Source organism: Monodon monoceros, unplaced genomic scaffold (genome assembly GCF_005190385.1).
Source record: "Monodon monoceros isolate NGI ecotype Baffin Bay Population unplaced genomic scaffold, NGI_Narwhal_1 Super_Scaffold_3, whole genome shotgun sequence".
NCBI lineage: Eukaryota > Metazoa > Chordata > Mammalia > Artiodactyla > Monodontidae > Monodon > Monodon monoceros.
The window spans coordinates 79,198,328-79,220,658 of record NW_021703780.1 but is presented as its reverse complement, the minus strand read 5'-3'; the positions used below and the strand labels follow the sequence as shown (position 1 = coordinate 79,220,658).

General features: G+C 46.1%; 1 protein-coding gene across 3 annotated transcripts in view; it reads left to right on the top strand.

Moving 5' to 3' along the window:
* Window positions 1-22,331, top strand: part of LRIG1 (leucine rich repeats and immunoglobulin like domains 1) — a 122,850-nt gene that overhangs the window by 34,967 nt on the left and 65,552 nt on the right. For all 3 annotated transcript variants that reach the window (XM_029242208.1, XM_029242207.1, XM_029242206.1), the window contains exons 2-3: window positions 8,618-8,689; window positions 18,392-18,466. In XM_029242208.1, the coding sequence (XP_029098041.1) occupies window positions 8,618-8,689; window positions 18,392-18,466 (147 nt within the window). The remainder of the gene's footprint in view (window positions 1-8,617; window positions 8,690-18,391; window positions 18,467-22,331) is intronic.

Here is a 22,331-nt window from a genome sequence, read left to right as displayed (position 1 = left end):
GTAGGGGTGGGAGCGCCTGCATCTGAGGCATCACCACCCTCTGCTGTGCAGAGTGGCTGGGCTTGAGGAGGGAAGGATTCAGCTGTGTGTGGGATGGTGCCCGGCAAGGGGCTGATGACTTTGGAAAGCCCTAGAGAGCTTAAGGACTGTCTGAAAGGGTGAATTGGTGATCCCTCTTCAGAGGTGATAAAGTAGAGAGTAGGTGACCAGACTCCTGTCCCCTCCCCCTCCCCATTTCCAAGTCTCTGCAAAGCCACTTCTCTAATAGCAAAGCCACTTCTCTAATAGCAAAGCCAAATGATGGCTGTAGGTGCCTCTTCCCTGCTGGGGTGGTCCTGGGGGGCGGTCTCTTTGTGACAGGTGTGTGGGAGGCTCAGCCTGTGGCCAGCAGCTATTCTGTGCCTAAATTCTCTTTGTTTGTAAGGTCCCCCCCCAAAAAAAAAACTGCAGAGCTGCGGCCGCCGCATCGGCTGGAGTACCTCTTCTTAATGAAGTTAATTAAATCTTTAAGGGTCCGTGATGCACAGGCCATATTTAATGAATGACTGTGGTGGGAAATTTGTGGGCTTCTCCCCCGTACATCCTCCACAATCAAACATGAGACTGCTTAAATAAGAAAGCCTTATCATATCCAGTTACTTTGTCTCTCTTTAGCCAAACTAAGATTTGGGCAGGCAAAACAGATCCGAAGGTCTCCTGTTTTAAGGGCTGTTGTGGAAAGCAAAGGCTGATTACTTTCAGTGGTAGTGGGCCTCTTGAGTGTTTGGCTCAAAACTTGAAGTAGATGAACAAGGAGATATTCTGTTCCTGTGGGGATCAGCTTTAATGACCCTGTAGATTAACATTCATGGTGGACCTGGCACTGGGGTTTGCTAAGGTTTGTATAACCCTTGACTTAACTGCCTGCTAGGTTGTATATCTGACAAACGTGGGGCTACTCTTCGTGACTTTGCCCTAAAACAGTTCCTGTCTTGCACCTCTCCTTTCTAGGAGGTCCTGACTTGGCTTTTTTTTTTTTTAAGATTCATGCCTTCCGTGCCTTATTGTACTGTTCTGGCCTTGTTTCCTGAAACACTTCCTTAAAAACCATGCTGTTCTTCTACTGTTCTTCCAGGTTTAGCTAAGGTCTTGCGTTTTCTGATAAACCTTCCTCATCGCAGTTGGTCTTCCCTGCTCTGAACATCACCTGGACTCCGTGGTATCCACGCCAGGAGGACAAACTCAGATGCTTGCAGGGCCAGGGAGATACTGCAAATGAGTGAAGAGGTCCTGGGGGAGACAGTAGGAGTGGTGAGGTCTGTGGTCAGCCGGGGTCCTTGCTAAATAAATGTAGCTGAGTGTGCTGTCAGCGTGCCGGCCCCGTGATGACAGGCATCCCACATTCTATTGCATTTCGCTTTATTGCATTTTTTCACAAATCGAAGGTTTGTGGCAACCCTGCATCGAGCAAGTCTGTTGGCACCGTTTTTCTAACAGCGTTATTTTATAATTAAGGTATGTCCATTCTTCTTTCAGACGTAATGCCGTTGCACACTTATGGATTACAGTATAGTGTAAAGACATAATTTTGTATGCACCGGAAAACCACAAAATTTGTCCGATTTGCAGTATTGCGATATTCGCTGTATTGCGGTGGTCTGGAACCGAGCCCACAGTGTCTCTGAGGTATGCCTGTAATTTCAAGAGAAGCTGAAACTTTTTATTATTTGCTAAAAAGTTTAGGTTTCTCCAAACACTCTTCACTCAGAAAGAAATTTCCCTGCAACCCACCTTTGGCCCAAAAGCTGCCAGTTTGCAACTCCTGGTCCATCATTCCCAAGATGCTTGCCCTGTCACAGCCTTTGGCTGCAATTATTTGGTCCAGAGACTTATCTGACCAGTAGGTTGTAAACTCCTTAAGGTCAAGGACTAGATCTTATCCTGATTTGTATTAGAATTTAACCTAAGTGCATTGCAGATTGTAGACAAACACTCAATAAATATTTGGCAAATTTGACATCTGCTGGGTGCTGTAGGACAAAGACTTAAACCTCCATTCAAATCAACCACAGGCCCAGGTGAGATGTGTGAGATACTAAGGCAGAGAAGCACATTTAAGACTGGCGGGATTACAGAGGCACACGCGGCTGACTCCTCTCAAACAGTGTCTTAAGCATCAGAATTCAGAGACCCGCACCAATTTCTAAAGCCGATTTTAAGGAGTGACTGACTCTGGGGTTTGTATAATGGCTAGTGTGTATTATTTCTTCTTTTGAGTTGCTTGTAAGCCTCATTTGCATAGAGAATTATCTGTGTAACATTTTCAAAAATCGGAATAACTGTGACTCATCACTGACTTTGTTCAACGTTAGTGACCAAAAGCTCTCAAGGTGAACTGTACGTATTGAGTTGCTATCCAGTGATTTTACATTTGATTATTTGCTGAATGTGTTTCTTTTTCCAAGCCTCAGTTTAGGCAGTATATGGTTGATCAGCTTACTGAAGAAAGACAAGTACAGAACTGCCTTCTGAGTGGGAATTCTTGGGTGACGATGTCAGAGGAGTGATTCCAGTTTAAGATACAGTTGTATAATTCTCAGTGTAAGCCTTTATTGTGTATGAATAGGCCATTCAGTTGTGGCTTTTGGTTAATGAGGGGGAAAAACATTGCAACAGAAAAAAAAGATAAGGACATCTGATATCCTAGATTTAAAAAGAAATCTCTTCTCGTAAAACCTTATAATGTGGGCCTAGGGAACACAGTGTGGTGATTCCATTGGAACTTGATGTGTAATTTCTCAGAAGGTAAAAATGCAGCAGAAACAGCCTTAAAAGCTTAAGGGATTAAATAACTTTAACAAGTCACATGCTCTTCCTCATTCACACCCCTTGAAATTTGAAAGGACCAATCACTTTTTCCCAGTTAGACCTAAGCTGGTGACTCCTTTTTTAATGGACGACCAACAGCACAGTGTGAGGTCAAGTAGAGACGTACAGATGAAGCCCACAGTTTCCCAAGAAAGAAGAGGTTCCCAGGCTAGTCCTGTGTGCCCCATGTGCTCAGCAGTTGGGTCATTGCATTGCTTCACACTTTTCTTTCCGGCTGTATTCTTCACTTTAGCCAACATCTGAAAGGTAAAACATTGCAAAGTCCTGTGCCGTTCAGGAGCCCAGACAGGGCTGAGTACTGGGAAATAGACGGGCCTGGAAACCAAACTGAATGGGAAAACTTCCTTCCCCAGGGAATGCCTGTCACAGATTTGGGACCAGTTCCTTCCACTTTGAATTATTATTCTTATTAAAGTTGAAAAATACAGCCATGCATTGCACCTTCCTTCCCCGTGAGAGGTTCGGCCTGTACGGTCAGGGGTCTGTGAGCAGTGCCTGTTTTTGAGGATGAAGGGCTAAAGACGTTGTCTAATGATGCTGGGGTTATTTGCTCACCACACCTTACTCAGAAGTAAAGGGAACTTTTTATCCCTCAACTTCCAAGGAATCAATGAATTATTGTTTGCCAGCTTTGAATGGCGTTTGCCAAGTTTGTAATATGTGGTTCTGGTTGTAATCCAGGAAGATGCTGGTCAGATTATGTAAATACTGATTAAGCCTATAGAATTACGTTCAGAGGGCATTTCTTTTTTATAAGAGTGTCTTCCTTGTGGATCGAGTTTTCAAAGCTCTCTCCTCTGTTGGAACTGGCTAAGAACTGTGTGTGCCTAGAGGATGTCGGCTGAGATCCGAGCCGCTCTGCCACCACGTTTTTAACAAAGCTCTTGAACTATTGGGAAATTCAAATTTATTTTTTATGTTATTAAAAAATTTTTTTTGTTGTACTATGATTGATGTACAGTGTTGTGTGTTAGTTTCAGGTGTACAGCAAAGTGAATCGGTTATACGTATACATATATTCACTCTTTTTTAGATTCTTTTCCCATATAGGCCGTTACAGAGTATTGAGAGTTTCCTGTGCTATACAGTAGGTCCTTATTAGTTATCTATTTTATATATAGTAATGTGTATATGTCAATCCCAATCTCCCAATTTATCCCTCCCCCGCCCCTTACCCCGGTAACCATAAGTTTGTTTTCTACATCTGTAACTCTATACCTGTTTTGTAATTTTTCACAGAATTAGAAAAAAAAATTTTACAATTTGTATGGAAACATAAAAGATCCCAAATAGCCAAAGCAATCTTGAGAAAGAAAAACGGAGCTGGAGGACTCAGCCTCCCTGACTTGAGACTGCACTGTAAAGCTATAGTCATCAAATTTATTTTTAAAGTCCAAGTTTCTTCCCTACCTGCTGTTTCACTTTAAATATTTGTTGATTACTTTATGATTCAGACATATTTGTTGATTACTCCATGATTTAGATTAATAGAAATTTCAGGGATGACGGACACGTCCTCTCCCTGCATCGTGCAGTCAAGACAGTAGCCGCTAGCCGCAGGTGGTTGGACATTTGGACAATGGCTAGTGCCACTGAGACACTGAATTCTTAATTTTCTGTAATCTTAATTAAAGCGTAAATGTCAGTAGTCACAGGGCTAGTGGCTGCTGAATTGGAGAGCACAGGTTTACAGAACAGTGGGGATTTCTCAGCTATTTGAACACTTAGCTCTTCTCATTCTGTGGGATCAGGGTAGGGGGTCTTGCCAGGAAAAAGGCTCATCAAGCAGCTTACTGTCGTGCACTGTTGAAGCCTTTGCTTTTCAGCCACAGATAAAACCTGGCTAAGACTTGAGCTGGTCTCTGCCGAGAGGCCTCCTGTGTGTTGGGCAAATGGTGGGCCGGACGGTACATCTCTCAGCACGTTAGCAGAAAGGATATCTACGGCCGGGCTCCATTGTTCGAAGATCTGCGCACCCTTTGTGCCAAGAACAAGGGAAGTGTATGTTATGACAATGGCTGACACACTGTTTAATGAAAGCTGCAATTGGCAGTAACTAAATTCCCTGAGGTTTCTTTCCCCTCTGCTTTGCTCCTGAAAGGTGCAGAAATGCTTTTGACAGCATCTGTCCTGCTGACAGATGAATTGTTTTGACAGGAGAATCTGAAACCTTCAACTGAAGACACACTCAGATGTCGGGCCTGGTAAGGGGCGATCGTGTCTGTAGAAATAAGTGAGATGCTTTTGACTGGTGTGCATGTCAGCCGCCACCTGAAAGAAAGGCCTCGTTAAAGGTTTTTCGCCGATTAACTCTTGGATTGTTCTTCAGACCTGAGATGAGAATTCATACCCCTCTCTCCACAGTTCTTGGGCTGAGTAGATGGATGTCCTTAATCGTTGAGGAATGAATGTTGTCAGGAAGCATGGCAGTCAAAGGTTTTTTGTGGGTTTTTTTAAAAAAACGTTATTGTACTGGAAAAAAACCCCCACCAATGTTCATAGCAGCATGATTCACGATAGCCAAAAGATGGAAACAAGCCAACTGTCCATCAGCTGTTAAAGGGATAAACAAAACGTGAGTGAGATACATACTTACCTGCATGCAATGGAATAATGGAATGCTATTCAGCCACAAAAAGGAACAGGAAATTCTGACACATGCTACAACGTGGACACACCTTGAGGGCATTGTGCTGAGTGAAATAAGCCAGACACACACGGTCGTGTACTGTATGGCTCCACTTATATGAGGTACGGAGCCAAGTTAAATTCATACAGACACCATGTAGAGTGGAGGAGGCCAGCCCCGGGGGGGGAGGGGAGAATGGGAAGTTAGTGCTTCACGAGTGTTGCATTTCAGTTGGACAAGATGCGTAAAAAGTTCTAGTGAGGAATGGATGGTGGTGATGGTTGCACCACAATGAGAATATACTTAATGCCCCTGAACCGTACATTTAAAGATGGTCAAGATGGTCCATTTTGTGTTATATATATTTTACCACGATAAAAAATAATTATGCTGGGAGTGTGCCTCCCAGAAATGAGCAAACAAGAAAATGTCTGAGGATTTCACTTCAGATTGTATGTATTTGTCAGGGAGAATAAATATTTTCCCCATTTCCTGATAAGCAGTTGATGATCAGCAGCTTGTACCAGGATTTATTTCTCAAGACTAAAAAGCTAGGCAGCTCTGTGTCCACAAGCACAGCTGTTCCAAGGGCCCCGAGCCTCAGCCACTGTCTTCTGTCTGTGTGGCTGATAGGCACTCGAGAGGATAATTGCTCTTAGAGCCAGTCTGCAGACCCTCAGTTGTTGATGTATGGCTTTTCTAGTTCACTGGAAGTCAAAAAGTCACCGCATCCAGGCAGACCCAGTGAGTGCTTAAATTTCCACTGACAAGTATCTAAAGCTTTGTTGCTACTTACTGGAATCTCCATGTTAAGTCCTGTTACTGGCTGGTTTCTTGATACAACTAGCTTATGGAAGCCCCCTTTCTCAAGCTGCCTTATCTAAAAAGCAGAATTTGTGTAGCATTTTTGAAATTTAAATAAATTGTGTGTGCTCTTTAAGGGAAAGATGGACCAAGGGGTGTTGTGATTTAAAGTGGTTTTATTCTTTTTTTTTTTTATCTTTTTATTTTATTTATTTATTTATTTATGGCTGCGTTGGGTCTTTGTTGTTGAGCGTGGGCTTTCTCTAGTTGTGGCTAGTGAGGGCTACTCTTTGTTGCGGTGCGTGGGCTTCTCATTATAGTGGCTTCTCTTTGTTGCAGAGCACGGGCTCTAGGCTCACGGGCTTCAGTAGTTCTGGCATTCAGGCTCAGTAGTTGTGGCTCGTGGGCTCTAGAGCGCAGGCTCAGTAGTTGTGGCTCACAGGCTCTAGAGTGCAGGCTCAGTAGTTGTGGCACATGGGCTTAGCTGCTCTGTGGCATGTGGGATCTTCCCGGACCAGGGCTCGAACCCGTGCCCCTGCGTTGGCAGGCAGATTCTTAACCTCTGTGCCACCAGGGAAGTCCGAAAGTGGTTTTATTCTAATACTGAGTTGCTGAAGGATGTGGACCCTCCTGGGGTGGGAATTGAGGGAAGTGATTTCATTCCAGATCATTCAAAATGGAGCCACCAGGAATTGCTTGGGTCCTGGATCCTGTGAGCCCCAGCTCCAGCCCTGGCCACGTATAACAAGCCAGAAATAAGTTATTCATTTTGAACCTAGATCAGAGCTTGAAAAACAGTGGTTCTTGGGCTAAATATGGTCTGCAGATTTATATATATACTTAAAGAATTGAAAAGATTTCACATAAAAATTCAGAGATTGAGCCTCTCTTGGAAATGGAGAAGACTGGTCAATACCACCCTTGTTTCTGGAAATAGGAGCAAATGCACCCTGTAGGTGGAGGGCGGGTGAGTGGCCACTGCTGTGTCAACCTCATTCCACACCTGGCAGGTGACCACCCGCATTACTTGCTTGCCCTTCCTACCCTTGCCTTGGTGGTTTCTGAGTCTTTCTCTCATGCTTCCTTTAGCCCAACAACTCCCATTACCTATGATGATATAAATGTCACAGTCATTATAAACTCACAGTATCTGCAGACCCAGAAACAAGATTTCCACCCGCCTTTGTCATGATAATATGCTCACCATAGAAGAAAATTTCAGTCTTTTCAGTCCTTTTTGTGACGTGAGAGAATTCTCTCCATTTCTGGATTTTCTGTTCCAAGTCTAACCTGCTGGCTTCTAAGTATCCCATTGTAAATACTCCTAAGAGCAGACAAGCTCACACTTGACTTCAATAGGTGGTTTAAAAATTACCACCTTCAATTTTTATGGTATCATAATCCTTGGACAAATTGCTTTTAATTCAGGCTGTGCCCTGATCACAGATGTGTCATTAATTTTCAAGGGTAGTTTGACTTTTATTTAGATGAATGTCTTGAGTTGACAGTGAAATGGCTGTCAGCTCTGGCCTAGTATCGATTGGAATGTCTCTGGAAGAAGCTTCAAAGAAAGTTGGCACTTAATGTGATGCTGGGCCCCTTAAGAGACAGACTCTAAACTCATGATTCGCGGTACTTGTTAATTGTCAGTAATGGCAATGGAATGAATAGCTGAGATGAAAAATGTCAGCCAGCCCCTTCGGCATACACAGGACTAGGTGTATTTTAGTGGCAGGGAGCAGGGCACAGTGCACAGTTAAGAAGTAAGGGCCCAGGGCTTCCCTGGTGGCGCAGTGGTTGAGAGTCCGCCTGCCGATGCAGGGGACACGGGTTCGTGCCCCGGAGCGGCTGGGCCCGTGAGCCGTGGCCGCTGAGCCTGCGCGTCCGGAGCCTGTGCTCCGCAACGGGAGAGGCCACAGCAGCGAGAGGCCCGTGTACCGCAAAAAAAAAAAAAAAAAAAATGCCATTTAGAATAGTCTTGGACTTGATATGGTACAAAGCATTTGGACCAGCATGCTCTAGTGTAAAGTAGGAGGGTTAGCTTCCCTCAGAATTTCTTTATAAAGTTGTGAAGTGGCAAAATGGTATTGATTGAAATCCATTTGGATTTAGCCAACCTCAAGTGAATTGAGATTTTCACAGTGGCTTGTTTATGGATCCAAGTGGGGACGAGGTATAGCTGTAAACCTCATTATCAATAAGATTACTTAAAATAGGGCGTGAGATACGGGCAGTTATGAGGGGAGGGATGGGTAGACGATTCCTGAATTTGAGGGTACTGATTGAATTTTTTGTTTTTTGCTCTCCTTTTACCAGAAACCTGAGTCACAGCAAACTTTCTGAGATTGATGCTGCTGGTTTTGAGGACTTGCCGAATCTACAAGAAGTGTGAGTGCTTTTCCCCAAACTTCTGGGGGTTGGCGGGATGGAGAGCTCCTTGGAAAGATTCTCTCTTACGGCAGCGTCACTCTCTTCCCTGGATCAGCAGTCTGAACTTGTTAGAAGGAGCATCTGCGAGGGACTGTCAGTGACAAACTGTCCTACTTAGTTAGTGCTCCTTCACTGAAGCCCCTCTCTTTTTCCTGGGCAGTCCAGCAGGTGTGGAGTTACTGGAAATCACAAGTCCATGGTGGGTGTATAGGCTTGTGGGAAGCCTGGTGGACCAGCTGGTTTAACACACCTGGCTAGTACTTCCCCCCAGTTCCCAGGGCGCTAGAGCAGCCTGCTTTGCAGGGACATTTGCGCCAGCCCACCCCTTCTGTTTCCCAGGAAACCAAGGTATAGAGGAATAGATAGTAAGGTAGACTTTCTCTTCCCATCTCCAAAGAGAACTAGACATTACTGCCTTTGGAACTCTAGTCTTGCTGCCTCTTGCCGTATCCTTTAAATCAGGCCTCAACCTTTTCTTCTTCCCCTCCTCCTCCTCCTCCTCTTCCTCCTCCTCCTCTTCCTCCTCCTCCTCTTCCTCCTCCTCCTCTTCCTCCTCCTCCTCTTCCTCCTCCTCCTCTTCCTCCTCCTCTTCCTCCTCTTCCTCCTCCTCTTCCTCCTCCTCCTTCTCCTCCTCCTCTTCTTCCTCCTCCTCCTCCTCTTCCTCCTCCTCTTCCTCCTCCTCCTCCTCTTCCTCCTCCTCCTCCTCTTCCTCTTCCTCCTCCTCCTCTTCCTCCTCCTCCTTCTCTTCTTCCTCCTCCTCCTCCTCCTCCTCTTCCTCCTCCTCTTCCTCTTCCTCCTCCTCCTCCTCCTCCTCCTCCTCTTCCTCCTCCTATTCCTCCTCCTCCTCTTCCTCCTCTTCCTCTTCTTTTTCTTCTTCTTCTTTTTAATGTAAAGAATTCTGCTTTTAACATGGATTTTAGGGTTATGAAGATTTTAGTTCCACGGGGACTTTAGAGAAAAGCCATGCATACCCACTGCAGAAAATTTGTAAACTGTAGAAATATGTAAAAACAAATGAAAATCACTAGAATTATCACCCAGACCTAACCATTGTGAACACTTAGTGAAAAATATACACCTCTACACTTACAATTCTGGAATCAAGCTGTGTTTATATTGTGGTATTATGTCTGTTTTTTTACTTATCCTTACATTTTTGACTACTTTGTCATGTAAATTAAAAGGTTTTTACTATCCCATTTCAATTTTTGTGTAAAACTACTACACATGAATATTCCGTAAATCATTCACCCAGTGCTTCTATTGTTACATATTTTTTAGAGATTATTAAGTGCTTTACATATTTTACTTACTATATGTAACTGATAAAAGTCCTTGTTTATTATTCTTCGATTCCGTTGTTGATGATTTATCGAAAGGAAATTTAATCAGATGGTGCAATTTGTAAAGTACTTGCATTCCCTACCGCCGTCTCCAAATTCCCCAAGATGGCGTTTATGATTTCCATGTCTGTTTTAAAAAGGTTTCAACTTCCAAAGTTAAAGGAAGATCAGAGTTGGAAGGGGCTCTTGGAAATACTTTGTCCAGGATCATTATTTTCCCATAGGGTCAACAGACCAGTGGTCAGGGCAGGGAAGTTTGGAGTGGGTTTTTATGTTCGTTTGCCAAAAAGACCACAGACTGGGTGACTTCAAGGACGGAAACTTATTTTCTCACAGTTTTGGAGGCTGGAAGTTCAAGAGCAAGGTCCTGGCACAGTTGGTTTCCACTGAAGCCACCTTCTTGCCACCTCTTCATGTGGCCTTTCCTTTATATGCATGCTTCCCTGGTGCCTCTTGTGTGTGTCCAAATGTCCTCTTCTTAAAAGGGCACCAGCTATATTGGATTAGGACCCATCCATATGACCTCTTTCAAGACCCTTTCTCCAAATGCAGTCACATTCTGAGGTACTGAGGGCTAGGAGTTCAACATATGAATCTTGAGGGAATACAGTTCAGCCCATCACAGTCACCCAAGATGATAACCGCAGTCCATCAAGGAACCGGTTTGCTTCATAACCCAGTGCTTTCCCCTGATCCAGGCTGCCTTTAATGCTTGTGGTTATGATATTCAACTTCTGCATGTTGAGTCTCAGAGCTTAGTGGTTTCTTTTAGAATTGGACAAAAACAAAAATTGAGGTGTTTCTTCTGGCATTATTCAAGCTTTCATTTAACATTTCCTCGAATACCTAGTATGAGCCAGGCACTGCTGTGCTGCTGGGAGCACAGGAGTGAATAAGACAGGCATACAGGGCTAGGATTAGGGCTGGCAAATGAGGCATTCGCCTCAGGTGCAGAATTTAAGGGACCTCTAAAAACTCAGCATTTGAGATAAACGATACCTTAATGCAGTATTTAAAACATCAAAATGAATGCCCAAGAAACCCCATGGTCAACAAAATACAAGAAGTTTTGGTAAAGTCAGGATCAGCTCTACTCACCTTTCCTTTGCCCCAGGCTCCAGTCTGGCTTGACACGGCACTGTTGCCAATCCTATCTTGGTGTGAAAACTTAGATACTCTGTTCTTAATGAATTTTGTTTTGTGTTCACTTTGATATTTAAAAAACACTGCATTCAGATATTCTTATCCTGGCTCCGGAGTTTTTCGGCAGCCCCTTAAATGCTGCTCCCCGTCTCCCCCAATCCTGGCGCTGCAGACAAACCTCGCCTCTCACAGGACTCACGTTAAGATGGGGCACGACCTAGGGGTAACAAGGAAACCAGTAGGACTCACGGGTGGTAAGTGTTAAGGGGGGCGTAGGACAGCGTCACGGGAGGATTTTCTTCTTTTGTGACTTTGGAGGGGTGATGACGGAGCCAGCGTGATGATCAGGTCAAGCAAATGTGAACGATGTGGACAGGACAGGCTGCAGATACAGGCCCCCAAGGAAGGAAGAGGACGAGGGCCGTTGTGCCAGGAGTGCATGAGGGGTGGGGTGTGTGGCCAGCGCCTGGGTCCTGCAGGGCCCTGGGGGTCATGTTAGGTTATGGTTCCAAAATGATTGGCCCTGCCATAAATTTGGGGCACAGTAGATGCTCCCATGAGCCTTTTCTGCATTATTCTCTCTAGTTTTCTTTTTCCATTGTTCCTTTGGGGACAGCCTTTCAATTTTCATTTGGTTTGGTTCCCTTGACCTCCGGCTTTTAATCCCCCTTCTACTTGGTGCTTTTTTTGGAACGTAAACCCCACCCAGATCTAGAACTGAGAGCACCTGACTTGCACCTGTCCTTCACTGGGGATGCTGGTTAGTCTTTAAAATAAATTTCCCGAGTCCCAACGGCCACAACAATCACAGCAGCACCACACTCAAACTTTGGGGAAGACTGCCTCATTTCATCCTGACACCGGTTCTATCTGATTTAAATTCTTTCCTTTACAGTTATTTTCTCCACTTTACAAAGGAGGAAATGGAAGCTCGGAGAGGTTAAATAAACCTGTGCAGTGTTGCCTAGTTGGTAAAGCTGAGAGCTGAACTCAAATCTGTTTGATTGCCAGAGCTGTGCATTTAACCCTGAAGCTGCACTGCCCCAAATCCCCATACCCCCCTCATCTCAACCCACAGCCTTCCACCGAAGATTTTAAAAGGACAGGAAGTGCAGTGTTTATCTCCTGTATCACTCGTCCTGCACCAGTCTTCTCTCTCTAGGTACCGGGTATTTCCTCTTAACTCCTCCAGACCCCTTGCCCAAACCCACACTCCCTCCAAGCCCAGCCTCCCTTCTCCCCTCCCGATGTGCCTTTTCTCCCTCCCCTGAGCTCCTGTTGAATTTAGGGACAGGAGGAGGCTCCTCACCCACTCGTCTGCGCTCTCTCTGCTGCGTGTGCCTTCTCTCCTTTTTCCCGCGAATGCACTCAGGAATGTTGACACGCGTAGCTGGCCACTGTGCTAAGCCGTCCACGCCTTATGGACATTCTGCCTTTTTGAGACGGTTGGAGGAGTCGAGGCCTGGGAACCTGGCTGCAGTTGCACAGCTAGTACATGGGAGAGCTGGGCCTGCAGTCCTCAGTCTAACTCCTGTCCCAAGCTCTCCGTGGCAGCACTGCCTTCCTGGGTATGGGAGTTGTAAAGACAGGGCTTGCCCTTTATGGATGCAGTAGGGGGTACTGGGGAAAATGCACATTTGGTAGCAAGCAGACCTGGATTTGAGTTCTGGTTCTGCCCCTTACGGGGACTGTGTCCCTGGACAAGTTACTTACCTCTGTGCCTCTTTTCCCTCTTCTGGAACATGGGCATAATGACGCGTTAGCGAATTATAATAATTATGCATTGGAGCTGATGTCCAGAGCCTTGCCCATGGGGAGGGTTCCCTGTGTGTTATTTCTCTTCTCTTCTGCTACTCTCAGAAGCACACGGCGCACGCCCCTCGCCCCAAGCTAGGAGCCTTGTTAAGAAACAAATCCTTGAGGGCCGATAGGTTGAACCTTTACCACCGTGACCACCTCTGGTCCCTGGTGTCACACCGTGGGATGGACGAGACAAATTCCCCGGGGGCCCAGAGCATTGGAACTTCTCACTGATAAGGATTGGAGCCTTTCCCGAAGGGAATTTTAATACATGACGGAGGCAGAAAGAGGCCGTCAGGAGTGCAGGGTGGGGAGGTGGAGAAGGATATTGAAGAAAAGAAAAAAATCACAGCCGGCACACAATTGCTTCTAAATTAACTGGGTCTCCCGGGAGCTGTCAGTTCCTCCTAAACCCTGCACAGCCACTCGGGCCTGGAAAGATGAGCGCGAGGGGAACCACAGGCTGGCAAAGCAGCGGGCGGTGGTTTAGCAGTGGTTTTATTTTGGAGGTCGGAACCACAGAGCATCGCAGGCCAGTGGGAGGGAGAGAGTGAGCCGTTGGAGGCCCCCGGAGGACATGAGGATGCTCGTGCACCTGCTGCCAAGCCACCTGGTCCTCACTGCCCGCAGCTCCGAGGAAAGCCCACCAGGGAGGGCTTCCAGCCAGCGGGCGTGGACGGCGAGGCTCCGCTATTAATAAGAGGGGCTATTTATACCGGCCTCTTTCAAAACTGCACTCGGATCACGTTACTGCTGCCTGGCCCAGGAATGCTTCATGTGGGTGCTGTCGTGTGCTTTCCAGGGCTGTTGACCTAAAATGTTCCTAAAGGCGGCGAGGAAGGCTGAGTGTGCCCTGCCTCTGGGTATTTATGGCTCACCCTCTGGTGTCCCAGGCTTCTGCTCTCCCCCCTCCGTGTGTGCGTGTGTGCGGTGTGTTTAAGGGCGGGGTGAAATCCCGAGGGGGTGTCGTGTGAGGCACTGCTTTTTGGCTATCAGTTACCCCCACCTGTTAAACATTTACTATACATCTGGCTCTCTCCTGGGCTGTTCGATTTAATGATTTCAGCCAGATCCTGCCAAAACCCTGTGAAGTTGGTGCTCGTGCTTTGCACATACTGGGGAGATGGAAGCTAAGGCACAGTGAGGTTAAGTGACATGCCAAAGGCCATTCGATCGGTAGGGGTAGGCTGGGGGTTGAATGGACCCGGGTCTGTCTGATGTAAAAATCTGAGCTAATCCCCTCCAAATAACCCCTGCTCTGCTGTGCTGTAACTGGGCCTCAGTTTCTTCTTTTAAGGTGAGGTGATGATTTAGTGCCTTCCTTAGAGGGTTGACATGTCATTCAGTGAGACGTGGCACATAAAGCCCTCAGCACAGAGCCTGGCACATAGAAAAGCGTTTGCCCTTGTTGTTTATAAGTGCTGACTTCAAGTAACTATATCCTATGTCACGATATTAAAATAACTGTATCCGGCCAGCTGGTATACACACTATATCATAAGTCTTGCCAAAGTCGTTACGTAGTCTGCCTTATTCTCAAGTAGCTGAAAACACTAATAACAGTTATTGATTAAGTGGCCCTGACTCCTGCTTGCTACTGACGACTTTCTCCTGCTTGAGAAACAAAACGAACTGACGTTCCAACCCCCGGCCCAACTTTGACTGTTATTAGTGGCAGCTCCCTTTGTGTTTGGAAACAACCAAACTGCCTACGAATTGGCGGATCGGCTAAATAAATTATGGTTCATTCATACCGTTCATCCCAGCCGAGGAGCGGTCCACCGCTGGTTAAAAGAATTAGGGAGATTTCCAAGATCTATTACTAAGGGGAAAACTGGTACCGAACAGTCTGTATAACACACAAGCATCTGCGTGAAAGAAAAACACGTGTCCATCCCTAGTAGCCGGCAGCTGGAGGAGGCCGACCAGAGGCCTGGAGGGCAAGGAAGCTGTATATTTCAATATGTATTCCTGGTGTTCTTTTTTGAAACAGTTTGAAATTTTACTGTGTGCTTTTCTCAGCTATCAGTATATAAATAAATATGGCCAAAAATTTTGTAAAAACCAGAAAACACTATAAGTCAGAATGACCTGTGGGTTTGTTTTTCGTTGTTTCTTGATGCCTAATTCGATTGAGGCAGTCATAGTAATGAAAGTCCTCAGAAACATCCTTTTTTAACATTTTGCATCTTGCAGAATGTAAAAGCTTCCTATAAACCAAGTCGAGGACGTAAATGGGAGTTTCAGAGAGAGCTGAGGGGGCCCAGGAGGGAGGGAAAGGCCCACCTCCACGTCTGCCCAGGGGGGGCCCCCCGCCCCAACCCCCATATCTTTTTCACACCTTTTCCAGCTGCAGGGTTGGGCCACAATTCGAGGTCTGATGCTCCTGGAGCACTTCTCGGTCCTGAATCATCAGGAAGAGGTTCAGTTATAGAAGCCAGATATTTTTTAGAAGGATTTTTAGGGCCTTGGATGGAAGCAAGTTTGAGGGGGAGTCCGAAGTGGGGGAAGATTGCACAGCCCGAGATATTCAGAAGATTTCATCAAACACAATCCTAAATTCCTACAATGTCTTTACGTGTGGAGACTGTGCTGAACTTCCCGAGGGCCCTTCCCCGCCCAGCTCTGGCTGTGCTATTTTTGACCGGTCTCTATTTCAGTCTGGCAAGTTGGTCGTGTCTCAGCGCGAGTTGGTCCTCCATTGCCTTCTGAGGGTAGTGTTCTGGTTTCAACAAGGGGCAGAGTGAACAAAGAGAGAGCCAGCCGTGGTGGAGCTGACTTAGATTTACTAGCAGTTCTTTTTAAGTAGAAATGATCCAGAAGTAAGCTAGCCTTGTAGATCTCCTTTGAGCTCCATCTGACCTTTTCATAAATCCAGCAGCCCTGCTGAGATCAGAGCCTGCGATTTCTGCCTCATCCTGTTGACTCCGGGCTGCTGATCCAGACCTAAAATGTCCTGTTCGCCTTCAGCACTGGTCCACGGCACCTGCGCACTCTGCTTCCAGCATTTGGGTCAAGATATGAGATATTATGATGATGCCCCTTCTCCTTGTTCATTTAGTATTCTGTGAAATTGGGTGGAGCAGTTTGTCATATGTGCAGCACGGGTGGCCCGAGACCGAGCTCATTCAGCCAGAGTTCCCCTGCAGTAAAGTCCATACTGTTCATTTTGGGTTTAAAATCAAGTCCAGTCCTAAGCGACTGCAGTGCAGTTACCATGTTACCCAAGGAATTATAGGCTTTCTGCCTGCTGGCCTTTTCGCTTGTGGCTCTCCTTTGATTTGAAATTTAGAGAACTTACCTGTAAGGTGGGGAACAGTACTAGTACCTGGTTCCAACCTCAGAGGTGTAGCGATGCAGTGACATAATACTGTAGAGTTGCTACTGTCGCTATAAATAAGTAGAGGTAATGGTTAAGAACCTAAACTTTGGGGCTAGACACACAGGGCCACTGCCTTTTACTACTGGTGACCTTGGGCAAATTACTTAACATCTTAGTGATTCAGTTTCCCCATTGGTACAATGACATTGTTCATGGGGCCTGCCTTGTAGGGCGCTAAAGACGCGTCAGTGTACTGAAAGGCTCTTAGAGTCGTACCTGGCGCGTAATAAGCCCTCAGTAAGTTAGCTGCCGCTATTATTATTATGACCCCCCAACATCTGTGTTGGAGAGTAAATCTGTAAGAAATGAAGAGTTCTTAAGCAAGCTGCCTTCTTGGCAACAGGCCCCTGACCTCAGTTTCCCTTGCTCTGATAAGATCTGAGGCTGTCTTCTAGTAACATGTGCATTTACGGTACTGTGAAGATTTATTAGTAGAGATTCATACTGATGGAGAGTTTTCAGCATCCCTGTACCGAGATAGGAAACGGATCGCAGCAGGGGTGGAGAGATAAAAGGTGAAGGAGAAGCAATCTGATTTAGGGGGCAGTCAGATAAGAGACTGTTAAAGTAATTAATTGTCTCCTTCAACACACAAACAAGGGCCCTTTAAGTGGAGAAGGGAATTGCCGCATGATACGGATCTGCTTTCTCTCTGCCAGATGCTTCAGTCATGAAGCTATTGAAACAGACATGCTGTGTCCCTCAGCCCAGTAATTGCCAAGCTTCATCTCTAACTAGCTTTGGCACTGAAGAAGGCAAATGGGATAATTCAAGGCCTTTTCCCTTTTTTTAACCCTATTCATTTCTATAAAAGATGGCAGACAACCAGATTATTCTATTCAAGCAAACACTAGCTGTAAACTTGTATGAATACAGCTGTCATTTCAGTGGCCTTGTCTTCAAACCATAACAAGATGCTCTATGTAAGACATACTCTGCAAAAATGAGAGTAAGATAACCTAGTTTTATCCTTGATTCTGCATCCCAGATACAGTTTCTTTCCAGCCCATCACCCGGCAAAAAGCCTGAGCACTGCTTTGGCTTTCCTAAGGATTTTTGCACTCACTTTGCAAGCCTGATTTTCGATTCTCTTCTCAGATTTGGAAATACATGTCCATGTAAGGAGGCCAGATTCCGGAGCCTGTGGGGGCGGACCAGGCGAGCTGTGTCCTGGTTCTCGGGCTTCCCCTTCCATTAAGAGTCATGAACTATGGAAGTACAGATTTAGAATATTCGAGCGGGAAGGGAGCTTGGGAAGCATCTGTGGTCTGAGGAGGATTTTCCAGTTGTCTGCGTGCAAAAGTGTGTGTGTATATATCCGTTATACGGATATATTCCTGGGAAACGTGTCTGGAGACTTCATCAGAGTTCAGAGAAGCTGGAATCTCAAATAGATGAGAATCTCCAAGTCCAGCTCCTTTGCTGTTGTACAGATGAGGCATTGGAGTAATCGGCCCACGTGTCCCAGCGCCAGGAACCCAACGGGAGTGCACGAGTCTTTGGCGCTGGGTCCGAGCGTGTTGCCCTTTGGTGAGGGCAGAGCCGTGTCAGGGATGTGTACAAAACAACCAGGAGGGGGCGGTCTTTCCTCCCCAGATCCTTTTCTGACTGTTTCAGCCCACAAGGAGTTCTCTCACTGGGGGTCTTGAGGGCGCTGTCGTTCTGCATCATGCACCTTGGCCTGCGTTCGCAGTTCGCTGTCTGTTAGTCTTGATTTCTGAGCTAGATTGGAAGCTCCTAGAGGGCGGGAGACATCTCCTGAGTGTTTATTCACAAATTCTGGGTGTGGTAAATAATTGGCTTTTGTGACCTGGCATAAATTCTCTCCCGTTAACAACTTGCTTTTAAATTCTTTATCTCGTATTCAGCATTACAACACAGCAGTCCTCCCATGGGCAACTCAGCACTGTTGTTTTTTTTTTATTTCCCTTTTATGTCTGTGATTTCTTACTCTTAATTTGAATGATTCATTTCTTCTTGTTGTCATTACAGGTACCTCAATAACAATGAGTTGACAGCCATACCGTCGCTGGGTGTTGCCTCATCTCGTATCCTCTCTCTCTTTCTGTAAGTGGTACCATTTGGGGGACCCTGGACTGTGTGGGGAGGCCATGGTATCATCTTGCTGACATTTGGTGGCAGGGCAACTCGTGTTTCTGGGCTCACTGGTTAAAAAAAAAGGGGCCTTTCTCCATGTAGCTCTAATGATTATAACAAAAGCCTTGCTTGCTCTTTTGGGGTGTGTAGAATTAAAACCCAGAAGTTTTGCTTCATCTCTAATTTGGGGGGAAATTATCTTTTTAATGCCCAGGGGTACATAGAATTAAAATTTCTTTGTCCTAGTGGTTAAGCTGCAATTTGAGTGAATAAACCCAACTTAAAAGAAGCTGTGTGCATGATAAGACAGTAGGCTCATCTTTGTGGTAATGAATTTGGGAATGTGACTCCACTCACTTTCATGGCTTAAAAAAAAAAAAAAAAATCCACCAGCCTTCTGAAATCAATATAAAAGTAAGGAATTCGTTGTCATGGTCAAGTGTTAGACAACGTACAGCGTGTCGATTATTATAGACAACACACTGGAGATGAAAAAGGGTATAAAGAGAGTTAAATGAGAAAGAAAGGGAGGTAACTGAGAGTTACCCCACTTCTTCAGCAGTCAGGTGGAGGCGTTTGCTTGTTTAAAACTCGCCCAGAGGTCTTTCCAGATAAACCAGTCATGAGTCCAACAGTTTTCTAGACCAGATTTTAGTGACAGCTCCCCCAGCAGAGCGCCTCCCTCTTCACACCTAATTTCCTGTTCCCACTCCAGCCCCACTGGTTTTTATTTGATTTTGATTTTGCTGGTGTTATAACTGGTCTGCTCACCTGTGGGTATGTCTTGTCGACCCTGAGCCAAGCAGAGGGACCTGGTGGGAAGGAGTCATCCGTCTGATGGCTGGTGCAGCTTTCAGATCTCCGGGTTTTGCTGGCCACAGGCCCTGCGTTCCGGAGATGCCCTGTCCTTGTGAAACATTGTCTCGGGCTCAACCCTTTTCAAGGCACTGTGGGGTTGGGGAGCAGGGGGTTAGAATCGTGGCCCAGCCTTGTGACCCGGACAGACAGATTCACTTCTCTGAACCTCATTTCCCTCATCTGCAGAATGTGTTCTTGGCCCGCTGTACACACGGGGGCAGTGAGCCCGAGGTTCAAGGCGAGTGTGATGTATATGATGCTCCTACCGTCCTGCACAGCCAGAGTAGGTGTTTGAGAGATGGCGGCTGGCTGCTGGCTGGTAGCTAGTTGTCACCTGGCCCCTTGGGCCTTGGCATGATCTCACCTTTAAGGCCACAGGGTCTGTGAGTCACTTCTTGTACCTGTGAAATGCTGGCGCAAAGGACGTAGCTCTTTGTTCCAAGATGGACAGTCAAGGATCTGACTCCCTTTTTGTACCCATTTGGCCTGCGGGGTCTGGCATCTGGAAGGTGTCTCATTGCTCGTTAAATTAAATGAGTCACCCTTACCTGAGGCCAGTTAGGGACATGTCAATCCCTGGTATGTGTATAGAGCAATGCACCGGAAGACACTTTTAACTCCTTGCTATTTAAAGGATGGTTCTTAGACCAGCAGAGTCCTATCGGCACTGAGCTCATTAGAAATGTGGGATCTCAAGTGTCATCCCAGCCTTGCTGAGTCAGACGCTGCCTTCACAAGGGCCGCTGGCCACCTGCCTACTTGTTCAAGTTTGAGAAGCACTGCTTTCCCTCCCTCCCCTTGGTTGGGAAGCCAGGGCCAGAGAGAACATCTTTGTGTTACCAGACAGGAAACCAAGGCTGCCTGAGTTCCTGTAAGGTGCAAAATCGAGAGGTGAACCAAAACGGGGCCCAAATGCTCGTTCACTGCTCCTGTCTCTTCCCCCCGGCACAGCAGGCAGGAGTGTGGCAGGTGACCCGTCCTTGCCCCGAGGGCCCGTGGTGCTCTGAATCAGGCCATGCTCTGCTCACTAAAAATACATTTCTGTTCCTTGGCCGAAGTGTCAGGAGCAGTGGGGCTGCTTGGCCTTGTTCCTGCTATTCCATTAGACAGCATTAAAATATGTAAAGTAGGAAAGGAAAAAAAAAGAAAAAAGACTCCTTCCTGGTTTTGATTCAGTTTGGAAAATGCAGGTTCGTATTGGCAGATACTACCTTTGGCCTGAAGCTGGTCTCCATCTGACTTGGTCAGTGATTTCTCTCAAAGTACAGACGCTGAAGGGTCTTTATCTTCCTTCTCTCTGAGGGGCCTGTGTTCTCCAATCTTAGACGCCTGGATCTAGTGCCTGCAGGGTTAGGCTAGCACGGTGACATCGGGGTAGCAGGATTATAGATAATTTTGCTCTCATCCTTCATGCCTTCCTGTATTTCCCGAGCGGGTCGTGCAAAGGACAGGGGAGAAAATAGCAGAGCGGGCAACAAATGAACATGATTTTCTCACATCTCCATCCACATGATGATTGCAACCGTCCAGGCTTTGAAGAGCATGTTTTGCGGGGGTGTTTGTGGCTTTTCAGAACCATAGCGGTAAAAGGTGTCACATGTTCAACAAACATTTAGTCAGTACCTTCTGTGCCCGTGCAGTTGGGGCCCAGAGTGACCTCGGAAAGATTCAGTGCCATCGCGTGTGGGAAGTTCCTGACATGATGTCTGCAAATGTGATTGGTCAGTTAGCTTCATCAACGTTGACGCTGGTAGCCCTTAGTCTCCAGATTCTCCCCTTTGTGGGCAGGAGGAGGATGAGAAAAATAATCAGAATGTGCAAAGGGCCCAGATGGCTGAGGCTGTCTGAACGAGAGGAGCTGGGACAGCTTTCTGGGGACAAGGTTGTGGGCAGGCGGGTCAGGGAACAGGGGGGACCAGGCATATATCCAGCTGTGTCTCTGATGGTGTTGTGACGTGGGACAGGGTGCTTTTTCCTCATCTGGTGAGTGAAGGGGTTGAAACACGTGGTAAAAGTACACTTGCAGCTTGTATATTCCTTCTGTGACTCAGAAACTGAGGGTTGGGGCAGTAATGTCACAAAAGAAATACCCCTGTCCTGTAACCACTGTTGCTGCCTTACGTCTTTCAGAAGTAGCAGCTTTGTGGTTTTCAGCTCAGACACCTGTAATTAGGGACTTTTGCCTCTGGATTTTGTTTGCCTGTAGAAGTCGGCTCTTCATCTCTGTGTTTGGTTTCCTGTCTCCCGTGTCCTTGTCAGTAACCCTGGTTCCTCACTCACAAGACAGTGTTCTGATCCCCCAGATACCAGTGCCCTTCTTTGCTGAGGTCACACTTGGGAGGGCCTGTGTGGGAAAAGGGTTTGTTTCAAGTCTGGCTTTACTATCAGGGCCTCAAAACAGAGTTTTCTAGAGTTTGGGGAACTTGAGTCCTTCAGGAAAATTTCAGTTGGTTAATACTTTCTGATTAAAGGAATCAGATTCAATTAAAGTATTTGTCAAAGAGCGGATTTTTATTTGCATCGCGTTCGGCAGATAATGCCAAAGCCATTTGTCCTTAATAACCAAAAAGCATTAAACTCGAGGAAAGCTTTTAATAGGATTGGGTTGGAGCGAGGGAGCTAAATTTGATAAAATAGTTCTCTGAAAAAGAAACAGACTTTTGTTCAACAGGGACAGAATCTGCTGGTAGATTTTCACATTTGAGATTTTTTTTTTTTCTAATTCCAAGTCCAGGAAACTCAAGTTACGATTCCCACAGCAACAGTAACTTCGTGTGATGCATAAGATGCATGAGTGACGTTTCTGGGGAAGAAAAATTTCCAGTTTTCCTGTGGTGTTACTGCACTTGTATCACTGAGGAGATTGGTTCCAGTGGAAATGGTTGCGTTTTTTTTTTCACTCCTAGGAATAAAAAGCTTGCTGTAAAATCGACTTTAGTTTTAAAGCACAGCAGCTTTGTCTCAGGTGTATTAGCTG